We start from the raw sequence: 20410 nt of genomic DNA, 5'->3' as shown, positions 1-20410 counted from the left end.
GGGGGGTGGTGAGGGCGGAGAAGCACAGATTACATGGGTATTACGTTAATATCTCCACCAAGGACAGTGAGGACATGGTTTTGGGCTGTGCCTCCAATACCCAACCAAACACAGTTTACATTCCTGTTTAATCTAGCACTGTGTCTGAAGCAAATTCAGATTAATTTTCTAGGCAAGGTTTGAAGCACAGTGTAGACAAGGTGTGAGGGCCAGATCCTGATCTAATGCAGGCAAAATTCACCAGTATCATTGGCCTGAGCACTTACCCTTCCATTATACTTTAAGGTAGGTAGCATGGGAGTTCTCCTGCTTCAGAGAGTTAATATAGGGGATCTGACCACCTGCAGAGGAAAGTTTCTCGCTGAGCTTTCGGTTCATCTGCTCCACGTGCCTGGTGTTTTTCCTGGCTTGCCGGAGAGACCTCTTGACTTTCTTCACCCGATCTCGCAGCTGCTTGTTGCGCTTCTCCAGCGTTGCCACTTTCTGCTGCAGCTTCTTCACTCTGTCCTCCTCCTCAAACAGGGCTTTCTGGACTGAGGAGCACATCAGCTGAGGGGACAGCAGAAACACAATAGCAACAGGTGACCTTTACACAAAAAATTATTAAAGCAAGCGTTAATTCAGGTGTTCCTTGAAACACCTCACAGCTCTTCAAAAGTAGAATGCTTCTTTTTGAATTCTTTTTTTATACTCTTTTTAGTAAAATCCTCTCTTTCACTTCTGTGATCAGATAAGACCCAGAACTGTAGATCTTAAAAATACTGGTGATCCACAATTACTTTTATGAACTGTTTTGATAGACCTGTCCATCCCACATAGGAATTTATTGAGGAATGATGCCCTATTTCTGGTATGAAACTGGATTTCAGGCCAAGGGGTGATTTGATTCATCTTATCAGCCCTTCAGAAACCCAGATTTTGACATGAGCCTTCCCTTTGTTCTTTATGTCAACATGTGGAATAAGGACTTCACCCGCAGAACTCAGAACTGGCTGGTTTTGCCTTTTCAAGAACTGAGTTGTCTTAAATATCTCATTATATGGGCTTCTTTCAGATGAAACTCTAAATGGTAAAATCTCAACAGTTTCTATGAGCATTTAAGATCCCGTTAACTTTAACAGAAGTAATTTTTTGGAGGGTCATTGGCTGAAAACTACCCCTTCCATTCTACCTGCTACCAACTTATTGCAATATTTCCCCCAGTAGGAACATCAGGCTCTTGATGTCCACTCATGCCTGTGGCTCATAGATAGGCAAAAGAAGAAGGAACCAGCTTCAGAGGTGCTGCACCCAAGGCATAACTAGAATAGCAGCTCACAGGTTCAAATCCATTGTGTTGGATGGTGGTCCAAATGCAAAACATGTGTGGGACAGTTGTTCTTCCTCAACTACCTCAGAGGTCCATCTCAGCTCAGCTATATGTGACTGACATGTTTATGGTCTCCTATTTCAGACCTGCCTCCTGTTTGTAGGTGCAGCAATAGGAATGGGATGAGAAACAACAGTGACAAAGGTCACTGACTAGTTTCAATGCAAAGGAGTTGTGCTCCTGATGCACAGCATCACTTGGGATGAGATTCAGCTGCCTTCTCTTAAGTACTGAAAAGTGAGACTCAGGTCTGGGCTCCTTTTTTATTCCCCGTAATGTCCGCAGGGAGAGATACCCTTCAAGAGGGAGATCTCCACCACCTAGGGCAGTGGGAGGAATCACACTGAGCACATTTCACTGACTACAAAGGCATCAAGTTCTGTGCTTTCTACCTGGGCAACATTTTCCAAGCAGAAAAAGAGGAGGTGCCTGGGGCTCAAGGACAGCCCCACCACAAAGTTTCTGATCTAGAGGAGCCACCACTGAAATCCATCTCTGCCCTGGGTCATGTGCCTCCTTCCTTTTTTTCCCACAAAAAGCATCCTGAGATATTTTATTGTGCAAGTGGGACTTTCAGCTGATTGCTGCACTGGTGCACTGTGAGGAGAGGCACTATCTTCTGCTGGATTTATTTCCTATTACAGCTAGATTTTTTTTTTATGTGTGTCAAGCACTCCTGGAGCCTGGATGGGCTTTCTCTGGCAGAACATTTGGAACAGACAGGGAATCTAAATAAACAAGTAAATCCTCACTGTGATGATGAAGGATTACGTGTTTCTTTCCATCTTACTTTGTAGTATTTTTGACAACTGAAAGTAGGGGAGGCAGCCCGCTTTGATGAATACTGTTTCATTTGCTTTGGAAACCCCCAGCAGCCAAAAACCATGGCCAGTCAATACAAACAAAGCAACTGCTTCCAGTCCACATCAACTCTTGCTTCTTGTGCTAAAGCACTGTAGAGCTCTGCTAAAAGGCAAATGCTTGCCCTGACCAGCTTCTCACTAGGGCTCTTTTAAAAATGGATACTAGGGAGACCGGGAGCTCACAGATAGGGAGCCAGAAATTGCACTAAAGAGGAGAGAATTTGGTTTTGATCACAGCTCATTCCAAGTGCTATATGAAAACAGCCAGCACATCTTGGCCTTTGTGTTTGCCAAACCCTTGCAAAACTTCAAGCAGAACACTTCTTGAATTTAACTCCCTGTGAAGGAGAGAACTGAGTTAGGAAAAGAGGTTTGTTGGGAAGACAGGAGGTGAAAACTCTACTTCATGAGGGATTTCTTGCATTTTCCATTGATGCAGTGATAGGCATGGCACATGACAGAGCCCAGTGCAGAGGAACAAACAACTCATGCAGCTGAAGTGTAAGGTTGTGTAAACCCAGCTGTGTCTCATCCATCAGCTGCCTGGTTGGGGAATGGTAATGTCTGGTGGCAGACATCAGGGATGGCATTAGCTTCATCCCAGAGGCACTCCCAAACCTTTCGAGGTTGGTCCTCTGGCAGCAGAGGTAGTCCAGCTCTACAGGGACACTCAGAAACTTCTCAAACACCACCAAAAAGCTAGCCAGCACATTTCGTTATGCTGTTCCTCTTCCAGGTCCTCACTCTATAGTCTGAAGCCCATGGTTTAGTGCCTAAATTATCTGGAGATATCCCGAGAGATCACTGGAACAACATAGCTATAGAAAACTCAGCTACTGTTGGACACTCATAGCTGTGTTTACCAACAGGGTAGGTGATAGGAAGAGCCCATCTTGGTAACTGGATGCCTGCCTGCAGTCGCAATACTACCAGATGCAAACAAGTTCTTTGCTCCCTCTACATGGGAAAAATAACAAGATGGAGTCCTCACATTCTCACCAAACTCGGTGGGTTATAAACAGCATTTTTCACAAGGTTCTGCAGTTGGGATGATGTTTAATGTGAGTGCTGTCCTACCCTTGCTGTTACTGCTAGGGCTGCAGCTTAGATGGGTGCAACCAAGTTATTTTTAAACTGGTGCTGAGAACTGTGGAACTGCTACAGCTGGAGCTCAACACAGCCTGTGTAACTAACCCAGCTGCTGAACAAATAGGTGAGAAGTTAATCAGACCTCAGGCTGTGTTGCAACTTAAATACTTTTTGTTTACAGCCAGATGAGATATCCTTGCACTGAGCAGTCATTCCTGAGGAGCATATCTACAGACAAGAATTTCACACCCCATTTTCTCTGGCCTCTTGCACCCATAAATTTGCACAGTTAGCACTGATGACCAACAAATTCAGACCTTAGTCCAAAGGCATTGCTAAAAGCTACAGAGAACTGGATTTTGTTTCTGGGAGTGGCCTGTGCTCCCATTCCCCATCACAGCTTGTCATGTCAGGTACATAAAGAAGGTAGGGGTGGGGGGGTTATGCAATGTTTAAAGGACAATGAAATCTCCATCCAGCAAGTTAAGTCCCTGAGGAGCCAGTTCTACTTGGTGCCACTGGAGGGAATGATGGGAAAGGACGGATAGCTGATAACTCTTATTCCCACAAGGTATCAACAGCAGACAGTTAAGCGACAGCTCTGAGATGCCACACTTAGCATGGCACGCATGCCAACAGGCCTGAGAAATGGAGAAAAGGACCAAGAAATGGCTCCTCAGAAAAGCTTACGGGTTATTTTTCTAGGTTCCCTTCAAAAGTTACATTCTCTAGTGACCCACAGTTCAAAAGAGTTGTTTGTTCTGGAGATCTGTCTGCACGTCTGCTTGTTGCACAGTTTTGTTAGCAAGGCATCCTCAGCAACGGTTAAAACTTGAGTCTAGAGCAGTACCAGGAGATGTAACAAGAAGGATAACACAAGAACCACACAGCTCCTCAGGATTTATCCCAGACAGCCTACAGCTGTGAAACTACAAATTAAATATATTTGAGTACTTGTCTGAAACATCCTGTCACAAATATACCAGTTTTAAGTTTCACCACATCTAGATGATTTACAAAATCTGTCCATCTGCCAAACAAATCAGCACTGTAACAAATCAAACTGATTTTTGGAGCGTCACATTACAGGCATGCGAGCCCTTTACCAAACACCCTGAATTGACGTACATATACATTTGTCTCGTTGACAGACACACACATCTGACTTCTATAAGCTTCATTTGAATGGGTCAGTGGCTGGGAAATGCCCCGTGGATAAAGGCACGATTTTGTCCACCACAAATTGTCCATAAATGGCTGAAGTTAGTGTTACAGAGCTCCACTCACTCAAAACCCAGCAGTGGCACCCAAGTCTTGCTCTTCATCTACCAAAGAGAAAAAAGCTGAGTTCTAGCTAGCTCCTCATGCGTGCTCCCTATGGGCAGCACTGCTAAACAGCAGTGGAGCCCTACTACCTAAAACTCTTTAATTTCAGGTCTCCTAAACATATCTTTCACATCAGACAGTATGTTTGGACACTTAGAAATAGGGTATCATCGGGCAAGATGACTGTAAGAATGCCTTTAAATGTGTGACAGTAAGACCTGATCTTTGCATGGACATGACATGGTTTTAGAACTGGGCATGGATCACTTTGGTTTCTCGCCCTCAAATCTTCCTACCGGCCCGCACTGGAGCATTGTCTAGCCAGGATACTTCCTCAGCATCCCAGACCCAGCATCGCCCCAGCACAACCTATTGGGAGCATATAGTGGAAGAAATGAGGCTGGAAACACAGCCCAAGCACTGCAGGTTGGGAAGCACAGCTTCTGCTCTGCTGTCGAGCCTCCTCCGCACTGCATCCCAGCAAGATCCCCATGCCACTTTCCTCTTGCCCTTCCCTGCTATAAATCTGTTCCACAGAAAAGGTAAAAACTGCCTGCATTTGCTGCACATTGACTTGCTGCTCTGTGCTTTACCGCTGTTTGTTATATAAAACATCTTAAACCGAATCCTTACGCAGCACAAAGTGCGTTACCTCCAGCTCTATTTGTCTCAGCACAGCAATAATTCATGAACTCTCTCTCAAGGGGCTCAGAATCCAAACACAGCTCTTTATTTTTCTTTAACTCTATCAGGATTTATTTCCCTAACCTCTTCTGTGTTCTTAGCAAGAGGAAGGGCTCTGTGCCCTGGAGGAGTTGATAAGGACATGATACAGTTCATGCCATGCAGATGATCTTCACCTCTCCTGGCCAGGGAGGTCCCCTTTGAGCCTTGCCTTAGCATAGCCACATTTCAGACTCTGAGCATCACTTTCTCCTTTTGTTCAGCCCCTTTCAGCAGGCTATGTGGGAGCAAGCATGTTGGATGGAAAGCCAGATGGTGCGGCAAAGGATAGCAGGACAAGTCTGGCAGCGGAGGGTATTGGGTTTGGGATGGAGTGACTTAACCTCCAGTACTGGGACCTTTCAGCCAAGACTAATACTCCTGCTGAAGTGTGGAAAAGCCCCTGTCAGCACTGTTAAACCATCGTGTTGGGTGAAGTGGTGGGAGCATGGCAGTGCTGGGTTAAACCACCTCTGCTTGCTGCAAGGCTGCACCTTTCAGAGGTATCAGATCAGGGTCCCAAGGGCAAATCCAGCATCACTGGCATTAATGGAAACAAGTGGAGTTTTTACCCTAGGACTTCATATGAATCACAAAGATACACAAGACCTGGATCAAGAAAGAATTTATTGCGGCTGTTCTTATCTTACTTATCTTACTGAATGCTGGGTCACCATTTTCTGTGGGAGGTGTAAGGCTTGCGGCACAAGTCTCCAGTTCATTTGAAATATTGGAGATGGGGACTTCGTTGGGTATGAAGCACTGATCGCAAGGAATCTCTGACAGACTAAACCCACTCTGAGGTGTCTCAGCACTGCAAACAGTGTTTTTCTTCCCCATTTCACTGCTCACTAAAAGATTTTCACTTCAAACTCCTAAGATGTAGCCAGTCAAGGCAAATCATTTCACCTTTCCCAACCATCATCAGAGAGGAACAGGCACATCCAAGAAGAGACTCCTTCCCTACCTTAGACACCTACCTTGGGTGAACCACTTTTGGGAATCCCCCCTCCATTGCCTAGATGACTTGCTCAGACTGAGATGGATCCCACTCTGAGTCCCACAAAATGGCAGCTGGCATCACTGACTACCCGGGGCAGGCTTCAAGGGCAACATACAGATAGTTTGTAGAACCTTGCCCTGGCAACAGACCCAAATCTATGTCCACAAGCAATCTGGAGTTCCAATTTGCATCAAACCATTGCTTGGTGGAAAACCATACCAAGAACTGTTGGAGTGCCTGCCAGGGGCAGTGCTTGGATGGCGTCTTGGCAGGTCTCTTGGGTGATACTTGGCCCTGATGTCCCCCTGAGCAGTTGAGAAGGGCCCGTGTACCTGGAAAATGTGAATGGTGTTTACAAGCTGTGACGTAAGGCTTGAATGCCAGCAGCTCCACCAAGTCACTGACTCAGCACAGATGATGGTTTACTCACAGAGTAAAACACTTTTTCTTCTCATCTTTTTTTTTTTAAATAATGATCTTAAGCTGAACAACAGATTTTTTAGAAAAGATACTTTCCTGTGATTAAGTACTTCGAAAAAACAGACCTTCTTCTCTGGAAAGGTGTCTGAATTGCTGGTGGCTCTCATCTGCAGTGGGTGTTACAGGCATACATTTCAAAACCCTACCTTTGAACTCACAGCCCTTGCACCCCTGCTCCCAGGCTAGGGGTGATTTTTAGAGGACACAGGGGTATCAGGAGGCACTTGAGGGCTGATGAAAAGACTCTCAACCCTGGAAGTACCTGGAAAGAAGTCCCTGTCCCCAAAACCATGCTTAGAGTGTGTTCTGGGGCATTGTTTTCCCCAGACACTTTGATCCCTGAAGCCTGAGAGGGTGCTGAGGGGAAGGATGCAAAGATACCAAGTGCCAGTCACATCCAGAACCCTCTGACAAGACTGGGGATGTAGGTGGAAGCGTGTCTCCACAGGAGTTGGATTGGTTACTGCCAGTACCCAGGAAGGAATCAACACCCTATTCTCTATACTTGCAAAGGAAAAAAAGGCGATGGTTTAACAAGAATAGAAACCACACTAATCAAGAAGACAGGAAAGGAAAAAAAAAGGTGTAGGGTACGAGCCAGGCTGCCTACCACAGGCACCTCACTTGTGCCAAGTGAGCAGATAAGTCAGTTCTGACAGTAAATCCCTAAATTGCCTGCCCAGGCAGTGGGAGACAGAAGGTCTCCAGGAAGAGAAAAATAAATCAAGAGGGTAGGACCTCACTCTGGGGCATCTCCAAGTCCCTTTCATCGCTGACCACGCAGTCCGTGAGGGAGGCGCACCAAGAGCCAGGCGGCTGCTTTCCCTGTCACTCCGAGGCGGAGGCGCTCCGCTCTCGCCTAGTTTCCTTTGAAAACTTTCCTCTGAGCGATTCGCCCAAGATGCCACAGGAATGCGGTGGTGGATCTGGGAGGGGAGCGCCAGTGAAGTCTCGAGTCTAAGCGGTTTAGCAGGAGCAGCCCTCCTTCTCCTCCTCTTCCTCCTCCTCCTCCTCCTCCTCCTCCTCGCCTGGCTGCAGCTGCCGAGCCTTAGGCTTGGTGCTCAGCACCACCAGCCCCACACCTTGTGCCTTCTGCATTCTTAGCCTTCGGCACCGCTCCTGGCTCAAGGCTGTGGGCAATGTGCACCCTCTGAGATGGGTCAGGGCTGGGGGGAAGCGGAAGATCTTACAGCTGTCCCAGGGGATTAGCCCCCAGGGCAGGCGGTGTCACCCCGCCAGCCTCTTGGGACCCACGCCACCCCCGTCTGACTCCCTTCACCAAAAATACTCAGGGTGGCCAGTGAAATAACAAACGGTGGGGTGACACATGCCTCCAGAGGGTGCAAAAGCAGAGACAGCAGCCAGGACACTGCTCCTTGCTCTCCACCCCTATTACAAGGGATGTCCGGAGCTCATTGCAGACAGCTCATGGACTTTGCAACACGACTATTTGCAAGATACACATTGCAAATATCACATCCAAGGCAATGCAGCGTCTGCTCTGGTTCCTTCTAGGTACCATGCACAGGTGGTAGATATTCCTGAGACACCTCTGTCCCATTCCTGGAGAGGACACAGTGCAGGCGTGGATGAAGCTGCTTACCCATAGATAAATGACACTGACAAAGTGCACAACCCAGCTCACCTATGCTGAGCATAAAGGAAAATGTTTTGAGTCAGGAAAACCAAAATCTTTTCTCTGTTGTTAGAAGCAATTCAGGTGCTGAGAACAAACACGGTTTTAAGTCTACCTTACAAGGCAGGCTGCCTCACAGATTTCTGCATTTTGCTCTGTCTGAATGCTGAAAATGACCAAGTTACTGAATTACTGCTTTTTCTTTTTTTTTTTTTTTTTTTTTTTTTTTTTTTTCATTTCTGTCTCAGAGCCGGGGTTGCTGTTTCAGCTGGGCTTCAAAAGTCTCTGTGAGAGGCTTTTTCTATAACATGTACAGAAACTTTTCATTTCCACAGCTACCAAACTTCCCAAAACTTGTTATCCACTTTAACTTCCAGCTCAGATTTTTCCCACCTAGTAGTATTATTATCACAATAAAACTAATTAGGTCTGATATGCCTAAAGCTACTTTGCCAATATACCTTACCTCAAGTGTATTGTTCTCGAACTGAAAGTTGCTGTGTGACTGTGTCTCCATCTAAACTTGTTTTACTTGGCTTGTATTTCAATAGGATTAGGTCACCATTCCCCCCACACATACACACAACAAATTAATTAAATACCAAGGAAGGGATAAAACCAGAAAGACCCAGAAACAGTATATTGTGTCCTTCCCTCTCACTGATTTTCACACAGGGAAATGAGAAACTGCTGATCAGAGCAGCACAGCATCTTACACTTTGCTCCTGTTTAGTGAAATGTCGGTGCTGATTTTTGAATGAGCTGAATTCTACTTCGTGTTACAACAGATCCTAGAAACTTCTTTTAATTTAATGGTTCTATTATATAGATGGGATACACCCTATAGCAGGGTAGCAGTGAGGGAAGTACAATATATTCAAATATACCATCCCCAGCTACAGATGAAGCTGAGAACCAACATCAGCTGGTGAGGAAACATATTTATCTTTACCAATGTCAATTTGCATGAGAACAATATTAGTTTAAATCAGGATTATACCTGGTTTGGGGCATTTACTTTAAGTATGATTTACTTCAGTCTAATGTATTACAACTTTTAGGAGTTCCCTGGGGGTCGTAACAGAGGTGACTGATGCACTTGCATGGCAGATGCTTGTATGAATGTCTGTAAACTGAGGTTGGATTAAGCATAGCTGTTAGGGGTACAAAATAACAGGTGGGAGATGTGGGCTGTGGGACAACGGAGGGCACATGTAAACATGGAAACAAGGTTGATTAAGGGCTTAATGAATTGAAAACCTCCTGTGAGTAAGGCTATGCCAGACCTCCATGTACCTCTTGGCAGGTTCAGAGCACAAATGCTGAGTGCACACATCCTCTGTTGCCAAGAAGGGAAGGACTGGGATCAGTAAGTATATAATAAAATATATTTTATATTTAATATGAAAAAAAAAAAATCACTTCTCTGTCACCTCTAAGTCAAAAAGGGGAAAGAGAGAAACAGAGCAAATCCCAGCAGGCTATGGACGGATATTGGCAAATGGCCACAGTGTGACTCCAACGCATTAAATGCTGCCTCTCAAGACAACACAGAAACAAGAATATTTACTATAAGTGGAGTCCATGTCTCCTCCCCAGAGAATATATCATACCTAGGGAAAGTTTTATGCACAGGAGGAGAACCCATGCTGAGAAAGGCAAATTTTCAAATTTAACGCAATGTCTATAAAAGTCATGTTGCCCTATAAATCCCTCCACACTGGACATCTTGGCTTCATACTTCACAGAAGCTGCTGCAGCTCGGCTGCCTTTACAAACAGATAGGATTTCCTTGGCTGCAGGCTCGGCTGGAAGCCCTGAGCGTGCACTGCTGCTGTGCACAGCTTCTGGATTTCAAAGAGCAAATGCAGGTGGCCCAGGGCAACCTGACATCCTCTGATGCTACTGGGAAGTGGAGGTGTCCCCATCGCTCCTGAGCATCTGTAGGAACTGCCAGAGCTGCTTTACTTCATTTGTCAAGTCCACTTGGGTGCAGGAAAGTGTGGGGACTGAAAAGGGCATACAGAGACCCATATTCAACTGGGCTTGGTGGATCCCTTGGAATAGTCTTTGCACCACTCTACTTAATGTATCTAACCTAGATGCTGGGTAGGAAACATTGGTGTTCTGGGCTCTCTCTACAGTCAATGGAGAGACAGAAATTACTCTGGAGGATGAGTCAGAAAAACTAATTTAGAGCAGGGAAGCAGGCACTAAACCAGATCTGAGTAGTATGGAAACAACTCAGATACCATGCTTACGCACACAGCCAGAGACGCCCCTGTCACGGCAGGAGCAAGACAAGAGGCTCTAATGAAGCTTTTCCCTGCAAGCAATAAGGGATCTGTGAAACCTTGAGGGAAATGACGGCAGCAGCACTGAAATCAGACTGGGTGAAGCACAGGGGCTTGACAAAGGGCATTTGTATCTGCTCCTGAGCTGCTCTGCAAGCCCTGAGCAAAGAGGAGACCTCAGCGAGAAGCTGTTTGTTGTGCCCCACACAGGCAGCCTCAGGAGAGGTGACCCAGCAAGTGGTGATGAACAGGCACATGCAGAGCAGAGGACCAGGTTCAGCCCTTAGTCAAGCACGGAAGTGCCGCAGGTTGCCACAGCAGTGAAGTGGAAAAGCTTCTGTGAGGTTGAAGAAACAAAGACAAAGGAGTGGAAAAACAAACATCTGCGATCTGCAGGCGCTCTCTGGCTAACGTCAGCACGCTGAGAAAGGAACCAAGGAGGCAAAATGCCTGAGAGACTAATCAGCAGCTCTGAATAACAATCTCCAAGCACTAACATCTGGCTGACGGGAGCTCACTGCTACTCACAGATATTCCCGTCCCACCGGGCAGCTCAGAGCAGCCTGTCCACAACTCCGGCCGCTGCGTGGGCTGTAAATCCTGAAAGGGCCCCCAGACCACCCTGGATGCGATAAATGGGTAACAGGCTACTCTGAGTATGGCAGGGTTTAGCAAATAACCGGTCTTCAAGGTGCACAGACGTGGTATTTAGGGGATCACCTTCCTGCTTGCTGGTGCTCGAATGGCCCTAAGCATTTGGGGCATTAATAGCTGTTTCCATTGGAGTCAAAAGCTTCAGTTTCACTCCAGTACAACCCCTCAGATAGGGTCCTGTTCCTTAGGCCAGTATTTCAGTTCTCAGTAGATATTTCAGGTCAGGGAAATACAGGGTCATATTTGAAATTCAGCATCATATTTAATGTCCAAAGTCTCTCCCTGCTACTTTGGTGTGCTTCATATAAACACAGAAGCATCAGAAACTCCCATCATGTTCTGCACAAATTACTGTCTTATACAGGGAAAAGCTTTTCACACAGGACTGGCTCGAATGCCCATGGAAAACAAGGTCTTAAGGTAAGCATGAATCAAGTCTCCCCATACACAGAAGCCTGGAGCCCTCTTTGCAGCCTGATTTCAGGAGAAGGAGGATTGAAGCCACAGCTACGCCAAACAAAATGTCCATGGGGCTGACAGATGCCCTCTAGTGAACTCTTCCCTGCAAGCATCAAAATTATAGAGCTCCACTGCTGGTTAATGTTACAATGGCAGCTCTGGACTGTTTAATCCTAAATTAGTAATTGTGTTGAAGTGAGATAATTACATAGCAAGTGCCACACCACTGCACAGAGAGCACATGATGATACCTCTGAGCTGCAGTTCAGTGACACACTACTTTGTTTTTTGGCTCTTTTGTGAATAACTGCCCTGTGGTCTGCAAGATCTTGTAAAATCATGCTGTCATGTACCTGGGGTTTTTTTACTTACTTGTAAAATCTGCTATTGTTCCTGGCCAGATACTGTGGGACAGGTAGCAAATGTATCCCCTGTAAGTCTGTGTTATGAATTGTGTATGTGTGTGCATATGAGGGCTTCAGATCTGATTATGAAATTAATTTTCTCTATCAGTCCAAAATTCTTCTGTGGATATTCATTTTGCTTTTCTCACATTTCTCTGGCATGGAAGTTATCTATATTTTCACCAGCTTTGTATTGCATCACTTTAGCAATAGCAAGAGACAGCATCTGGACAGGCCCAAAGAGGAGGTGATCTGAATTGTCCCCCAGCACCACAGTAGCAATCACAGTAGCCACACCAAGATCTGCACAACTCCACAGGAATTGCTTAAGATCACAGCAATTAAAAAAAAACAAAACAAAACAAAACAAAAAAAACCACTATGAGGAAGCCAGGACCTGGGCTCCAGTCTAGTCCCTTAACTAGGACACTTTCCTCGTCTTTTGGAAATGGTAATTTTGGAAGAGCAAAATCACAATTATTTTGAGCTGCATTATCTGAACAGCTTGTTCTCAGTAAGCAACACGTGCTCTTCACACCTAATCAAAGAGGGCAGATAACAGGAATGTCCTAATCAGAGGAAAGGAACTGGATGTTTCCACTACAGGGAGGGCAATAATAAGTTGGGGGAAAAGCAGTCCCAGTAAAGCAGTTTCTCTGTGTTTCAATTCCCCATCTCCAAAAAAGGGGATAACAGGACATGTGTGATTTACAGAGTTTTCTAAGGTGTTATAGTCCAAACCAGAAAAGCCTATATTCAAAGTCTGGATAGTGTGGGGCCAGGAGCCAGGACCCTGGTCAGATACCTTACTTGCATGTAAGAATATTTTCAGTGCTTCTCTGTGCAAATTCAGGGTATGAGCTCAGAAACCACAGTTTTCCATGAATGGTGGTGTTAGACATTCCCTACCACTGCAGCCCTGCCTTCAGTGTTATGGAAACTCATTTTCCAGTAAGGATCTTGGATAAATTGTCCAGCAGTGGAGCACATGACTGGTGAGCATTCTGGTGAGTGTTTGGTAATCTGGGGTCTAGTCAGTAAAAGTTATTAATATGAGAGATGCATCTCTGAGTGTCACAGATCAAGACATTTAAGTCCACATTATGCAGGAAGGGGAAAATTCTGGCTATGTGAATACTTGGCTTAAATGCATGAGCAATGTCCATGGGATTTGGGTGTGTGCTATATCATGTTCACGACAGGCAGGAGGAATTTCCAAAGCTGGAAGGATCGCAGATTCTACTCAAAATCATTGGAGAATTTGGGAAATCTCTCCACATGTCTAAACCAAAAGTTTTCTTTGAAGGGAAAAGTAACATGGTTAAACATCCTGCAATACTGAACCTTATTCCCTCAGATGCTGAAGAGAGGAAAATGAGCTGTAGATAATGTACACAAGGCTTCAATCTCAGAACAACACTGGAAAAAGAGGGATCTCTGTGGCATTAATTACTACCTTCTACATATTTTCACTTCTTTGTAAACCCTGTTTGCCTGCAGGACAAGGACTAGACCTGCTCAACCAAATGAAGTGGTGCGGCATTGTACAAGTGCACGGCAGGTTGAAAAAGACTAAGAAATGGTGCGCTGTCATTTTACCACCTGCAAAAAACACCTTATTTTTGGAGTCTCACCAGCTCAAACCTGGGTCATTTATTAGTTGGTTAAGCACATTCAGGTCATTCTTTGTCATCAAGATAGAGCGTCTGCGTCCTCTGCTTGGTACACAATCACTGACTTGGCAGGGGGCATTGGAGAGGACATGGACACATTGATACTTCTGCTTGGCTCCAGACGTACCAGTGGAGGATGCAGATGGGTAGGTGTTATAGCCCCAAAACCCCAAAGGTTTCAAGCATGACCAAAGGGACAACTTCCAGCAACTTCCCTCATTGGGACACAGATTACAAAACCAACTGCTCTTTAGGCACTGATCACCAATGGGGACAAAATGGGTGTGAGCAGTTGGGCAACAATATGTCAATGGTCATACCCCTTATTCTTTTGGACCTAAAGGTCTATAAACCAGCAGAAAAGCCAGCCAAAGAGTATACAAGGGTTTTTAGAGGAAGGGAGGGAAACATTTACCCTCACTCGTTGTCTAGGACAGAAATTAACGGGAGTTTGAGCTAGTGTGGAAGAGCACAGCAAGAACATGGCACTAAGGTTCTGGAAGAATTGGTAGAAACCCTTTCCTGCAGGTATTTGAGGCCTCTCTCCATCAGCCAGATGTGACTTAGGGTTAATACATGTAAACTTCAACACAAGTTCGGCTGGAAAGACTGGATGATCAATTTCTTTAATCTGATTCCCATCCAGACAGTTTTCTCAGTTCTGCCTTGGTCTTTTTTAATCCCGTTAATAAGTACATCGCTGTACTGGCACACAGCACCTACACTTCTAGCAGAGGATGTTACTGAAAGACAGTCGAACTGGTGATCTACACTGCTCCCTCAGGATATTTGTGAGGCATTTCAAGTGAAGAAGCATAAAAAAAACCATTAAAAATTGCATCATTTCAAGTGTTTTTCCTTCCATATTCTCCCCACCCTAGAGATCCTGCCACTTACTAATGTTTCTTTATTTAATCCCTTCCTAAAATAACGTTTTTCCATTGAGAAATTTGCAAGTGTTTGGGAGGGGGAGGAGCTGTTTGCTGTTTTGATGGAAGGAAACTAAATTATTTCCTGGATGAGATTTATGTGTCAAGTTTTAGCTTGCAGCCAGATTTTTTTAGCCAAGTTATAAAATCTGAAGATAATTCCAACTCTCCTCCTTAGTGATTTTTATGAAGTAATTCCTAATATGTGTCGAAATAAAAGGAGACTCTGCACTGTGTAGGCTTTCAGTGGAAATGAGGAGACTCATCCCTGCACAGAAGGAAAGGGCAGAAACATACATCAGTCTAGGCAGAGCTGTCAAAAAGCAAAAGCGGAGACCCAGCTTACTAAAAACTGCTGAACACATTGATGAAACTGTGTCTTAGACATTTTGAATTCAAATTGAGAGCAAGGCAGAGGTTGCACTTGACCATGGACAGAATGAAGTTTAGTTTCTCTTGAGGCACAAGGCTTTTTGGAAGCTTAAAACCAAATGCCTTGATGTAATACCTTAAAGATGCTCCTGATCTGCTGAGATTATTCAGTATGATGCTGGTCAGCTGGGAAGTGTTATGATCATGTCTTCCAGCAAAAAGACACAGAAATCCCTCACTAAGCCATGGGAAATGTTGGTCTCCATCCCTTCTGTCACATTTGCCATGCCAGACCAGTGCAACAGTGATGGCTTGACCCATGCCTGAGCAGTAAGGTGGCTGGAGCAGCTGCCCTTGGACTGGCTCAAAGCGAAGAGAAAAGAAGCAGCAGAGATGAGTAACTGCATGTGACAGAAACCCAACAGTGACATCTGAGTGCCTGAAACTCAAGGTCTCAAGTGAGACACTGCCAGAAGACTGGGGCTGTTGGCTGTGTCCACATTAGCAAGTCAGCTGGAGCAAGAGGAACATATCTACATTCTGAAGCTCTAGATGTATTTAGGGTGAGCAAATGTATGAGGAAAGGGAATCAGAAGGTGTATGAAGGACCAATCGTGCATCCCTTGTGTTCCCATTAGGAGCTGGTGCACACCAGACAGGTGCCTGGGGCAGTCTGGCTGTGTTTCCCCCAGGAGAAATCTATTCATGCACCAAAACCTCTCTGTGAACTGAACCAACATTTCCCAAGCAAAACTACATGTCTCCTACTCACCAGGCTCGTTCCCTGTCATGAAGGAGATTACACTGATTTGACATGTCTTCCTTTGACAAACCTAAGACGGCTGCTATTCCCACAGGTGCTTTCCCTGAGCTCTGTGGCTTGGGAAAACTTCAAACAGTAGACCTCACAACCACTGCACCACCTGCAGTGCAACTAGTTTCACACTTGCCTCCCATCCTTCCTGACGGGCCGGCTCCAGCCTCTGGAGTCTCGGTACTGGGCTGGCCGGGGCCCCTCGCAGCTCAGCTGCAGACGGGAGGTGGTGATGAATGTGCAATGCGGCTCCAGGATTGTGTAATCCAATTGTAACTCAGAAATAGCAGCTGGCAGCTCCCCAAAGAGCCATCTACCACCGGAGCTCACTGCGTTTCTCTCCCTGAAGTTTCACTTGAAAGCTCAAGCAAAGAGGAGGGCTGGCTCGGCTCTGAAATAACCCGCCTACTTCCCTTTACTTGACACACTGCAAATCCTTACTGGTGCTGACATCCACGCTCTCCCAAACTCCCACATTTTTTAAGAACAGTTGAACCAACAAGTGCTGGGAGAACGCAGAGCCTGTGAAGGCACCTTGGCTGTGTTTTCATGCTTCTGGAAAGATCCTAATGCAAGACAGACGTTCATGATATGTTTGCACTTGTAACTAAGTGCCGGCTACACTTGAGCTTGGCTCTAACAAGCTCTCCCCAAAATACCACACATGAAATGCAGGCAAAGAGACAGGGAAGGTGGTTTCAGAGTTAACATGTGAAAGAAGGCAGATGTCTAGAAGCAAGAAGAAGATATGAAGAACCCCATATTGTCTCCCAGATCTGCTAATGACTGTCCACACCTTAAAACTAAAAATCATTTTGATTCTCCAGTGAAGTGGGTCCCTCAGACACAACGAGAGCATAACTTTCGGATACACCATGAAGCTAGAGCTGGACTGAGTTCAGTAAAAGCCACAGATGTTCAAATCTACTAAAAAATGCAAAGAAATGGAGTTTGCTCTGAGCTTTTTCTTTGTGTGAAGGGACACGGAGTGACATACTGGAGGAGATGCTCTGCTATAGACTCAGGGCAATGCTTACACGACCACATAGCGATTTAGATAAGGTGACAGAAAGGAAATAAAAAATAATGTGATAGCAGCTAAAGAAACTGCCATTTATCCAATAGCCACATGGCAGCTTACAACTGCTTATTGAAGTCAGTGGTATCATTGCTGGGTAGGTGTAAACTCATGCCTTAGGTCACTAATTTGAATACTCAAATTTTATGAAGACTATCCTTGTGTATGCCTATGATTGCTGAGGGAGTATTTCCCAGGCATCTCAAAGCTTAGTTATTCAAAGGCTTTTTCAGACAATTAGAATAAAACCAATGTATATGTAGCAATAATCAAGAAACAAGAAAATTATAGGGATAATCCAGCATAAATACCAGTTGATTCAATTACTGTGCTGAACCTCAGAGTTCAGGCTTTTCCTTGGGTTTGCAGACAGTCTTTTGCCTCTTTGGCCAAACCGAAGTCTACTGCAGGCAGTGGTGAAAAAAGAGCTCACAAAGCAATGTTCCACCTCTACAGCTTGTCAAAGTAGACCAATACCCTAAACTAACAAAGACACTTTTATAAAAAAAAATCTGAAAGTGTCTTCAGATTTAAAACTCATTTACTTCTTTATTTTTGTATGACTCATAATTCATGAAGTCTACACAAAACCACATACAAAGGAAAAGGGAGGGATCCTGTAATAAATTCCACATTACCTGAAAAACATAGGTGTCTTCTTGCATTGACCCCCCTTGATGTTGAATCACGAGAAGGGGTTATATACAGTTATACCTAATACTTCTGAGCTGAGTTTTGAATCTTGGATGGTGACATAGTGGATGCAGATGTGTGTTGCCTGGACTTTAAAAATCCTGGTTAAGAAACAATGAAGTTACAGCAAGGGCCATGAAACAGCAAGTCTGTAGCAACTGCAGATGGACACTCCCCAATCTTCATCCTGCGTGTGTATTATTAAGCCACTATAGGCATTACAGCTCACAAATAATTCTCACACAGCATCTGCGAGGCTTGCAGAAGTTCAGAGGAAGAGGACATAGCTCTGCTCAGCTCCGACAATCAATCCACCGTTGCAGATTTTCCATGTCTTCAAGGGCAATATGGTGTTACGGGGTAGTTTTGCTCCTTGTAGTCAGCAGACTCAGAAATTTCCTGAAGGCTACCTCAAAAATCCATCTCTCTATCTCCATGAGGACCAAAAAAAAACCCCATAGCAGCATGAGCAGATGTTATTCCAACCTTCCTTTCAACATCTGCCAGACACCTCCAAGTGTGGGGCTGTGCTGGCAGGACCAGCGTGATGCATCCCCACATCCCCAGCAGGTCAGTGGTGTGCTGCAGACCTCCATCTCCTTCCTACTCCTTTTTTAAACTTCATGGTGTCAGCTGAGTTGAACCAGTTTTCTGGATGCTTTCCCATTTCCTTAATACTTCATCAAACAGCACTAAGTGTGTGAAAGGGCTCAGTGCACATTTTTAAAGGAGCCCAGGCTTGACAAGCACTACTTGTCTGTCTGTGATACTACTGCTGTGATGGAGATGTATCACCCATTGGTTTCCCCCTGTCTTTAAAGCTGCTCTACAGTGTGTTTTATTGCATTTGATGGGGAACTTTAAAAGGCTCCTGTTCTGAAGTGATTTTAGAAGACAGCTTCCATGCAGCAATGCTTTTTCTCACCCTGGCTCTTCAGCTACAGTCGAGCTTGGTAAAATGGTGCCTTGGACAGCTTCTGACTGTGCTTTCCGTGCTCCTTCTTGTTCATTCCTGTGGTTGAGATTTCCTTGTAATCATGGCTGTATAATGTTTCCTGTGGCCCACAGGGAGAAAAATCCCTGAGAACAGGCGTTGGTGAAGGACAATAAATTCTCCATTACATGATGTATAGCCCCCAAACCCACATTTTCTATTAGCCAAACTAGAAAATGACATGCTGAAAGCTCAGATCCAGTATGGGGCAACCGAGGCAACAAGAATCAGTTCTGTTTAAAACAGATTAGATCTGACTACCTGTATAAAATAGTTGAAAGTCACATCCCTCATCCCTCACATTCACCAAATGACCTCAGCAGGTGCCTATTTCTCATAGAAAAAAGATCCAACCCCTTTTTCAGTGATGGGGAATCTATCATGACCCCTGGCAAACTAATGATCTACTTCAGTTTAAAAACCCACCATATTTAAATCAGATTATATGGATGTATATTGCTACCAATTGCCAGTTGCAGATCAGAAAAAAAAAAAAAAAAAAAAAAGAGATTTAAGGCAGAACAGTTCTGGTTTGACTTCCGACTCAGGAAATCCTTGCTGTAATTGCAGTCTCTCACGAAGTCACACTTACCCCCACGATCCAACCCTGGCCACATCCAGGTGTTTAAGGAGGTACGACTTTCCTCTCCAGAGAAACATGGTGGCCTCTAGCAATCACTAATTAGCACTTTGCTGATCAACAAAGCACCGAAAAGCATTTGCTCCTGTATTGCCAGTAACTCCATAACCAATAATTACATTTTTGTCAGACTGCCAAGGCCCTCACACACACCTGCACGCTGCCCACACAGTTGTTACGAAGAGATTTATAATAATTAATTGTAACATTCCTATCACATCACTCCCCACCCGCTTCCAGCAGCAGCATGTAAGTCCAACAACGGGCATGTCTGATTTCCCCTCCTTGTTAGCAGGATTCACAGCATTAGAATAAAGTCAGTTAAGAGCGTATTCCGTTTGCATCCTTTGAAGCTCTGATTCATTATTTTCCTGACATCTTAATTTAATTCTAGGTGAGGAATCATGCTTTCTTTTCTTCTTCTTCTACTTTCCCCTGGTTATTTGTTCACGCCTTCCTGACTAGTCTAGACAGCCCTACCACTTATGATTTTCCTGAGATGGATGCTTTCCAAACTGCACGGCTCTCCTCCCACAGAACATGGGCCAAACTTCACAAAACCAAACCTCTTCCCACAGATCACCATTTCCCCAGCTAGCAATTGACTTCCAGAGCGGAAGAGGTGGGAACTAAAGGCCATACAAGATATTCATCACCTCCAGGACCCTTCCTAGTTTCCAAAGGCATCTAGTGTCCATGTAGCATCCCACCAAGCTGCACCTCTCATGCTGATATTCTACTTTGTGCTCACCCTTGGAGCCTCCCAAGCTGCTAACACTGATGATCCCCTGCAGCAATGCTCCTCTCGTTGATCTTCGTCCTGCCCTTCTCTGGGAAAGCAAAAAGCCCTGTTGAAATTTTTCTTCTCCCTGATTTGCTTCTAATCCGTTTTGCCTATTTTTTTTTTCCCCTGCCCC

The 20410-nt window shown here is 45.0% G+C and overlaps 1 protein-coding gene across 2 annotated transcripts in view; it reads right to left on the bottom strand.

Moving 5' to 3' along the window:
• The window catches only part of CCDC3 (coiled-coil domain containing 3), a 76372-nt gene that overhangs the window by 35253 nt on the left and 20709 nt on the right, over positions 1-20410 (bottom strand). For both annotated transcript variants that reach the window (XM_026864001.1, XM_026863993.1), the window contains exon 3: positions 267-549. In XM_026864001.1, coding sequence (XP_026719802.1) covers positions 274-549 — 276 coding nt within the window. In that variant the 3' untranslated portion in view covers positions 267-273. The remainder of the gene's footprint in view (positions 1-266; positions 550-20410) is intronic.

The sequence above is a fragment of the Athene cunicularia genome, assembly GCF_003259725.1.
Source record: "Athene cunicularia isolate RWA chromosome 1 unlocalized genomic scaffold, athCun1 chr1_part2, whole genome shotgun sequence".
NCBI lineage: Eukaryota > Metazoa > Chordata > Aves > Strigiformes > Strigidae > Athene > Athene cunicularia.
The sequence above is the reverse complement of the archived record's forward strand: the minus strand, read 5'-3'. Positions and strand labels throughout refer to the sequence as shown.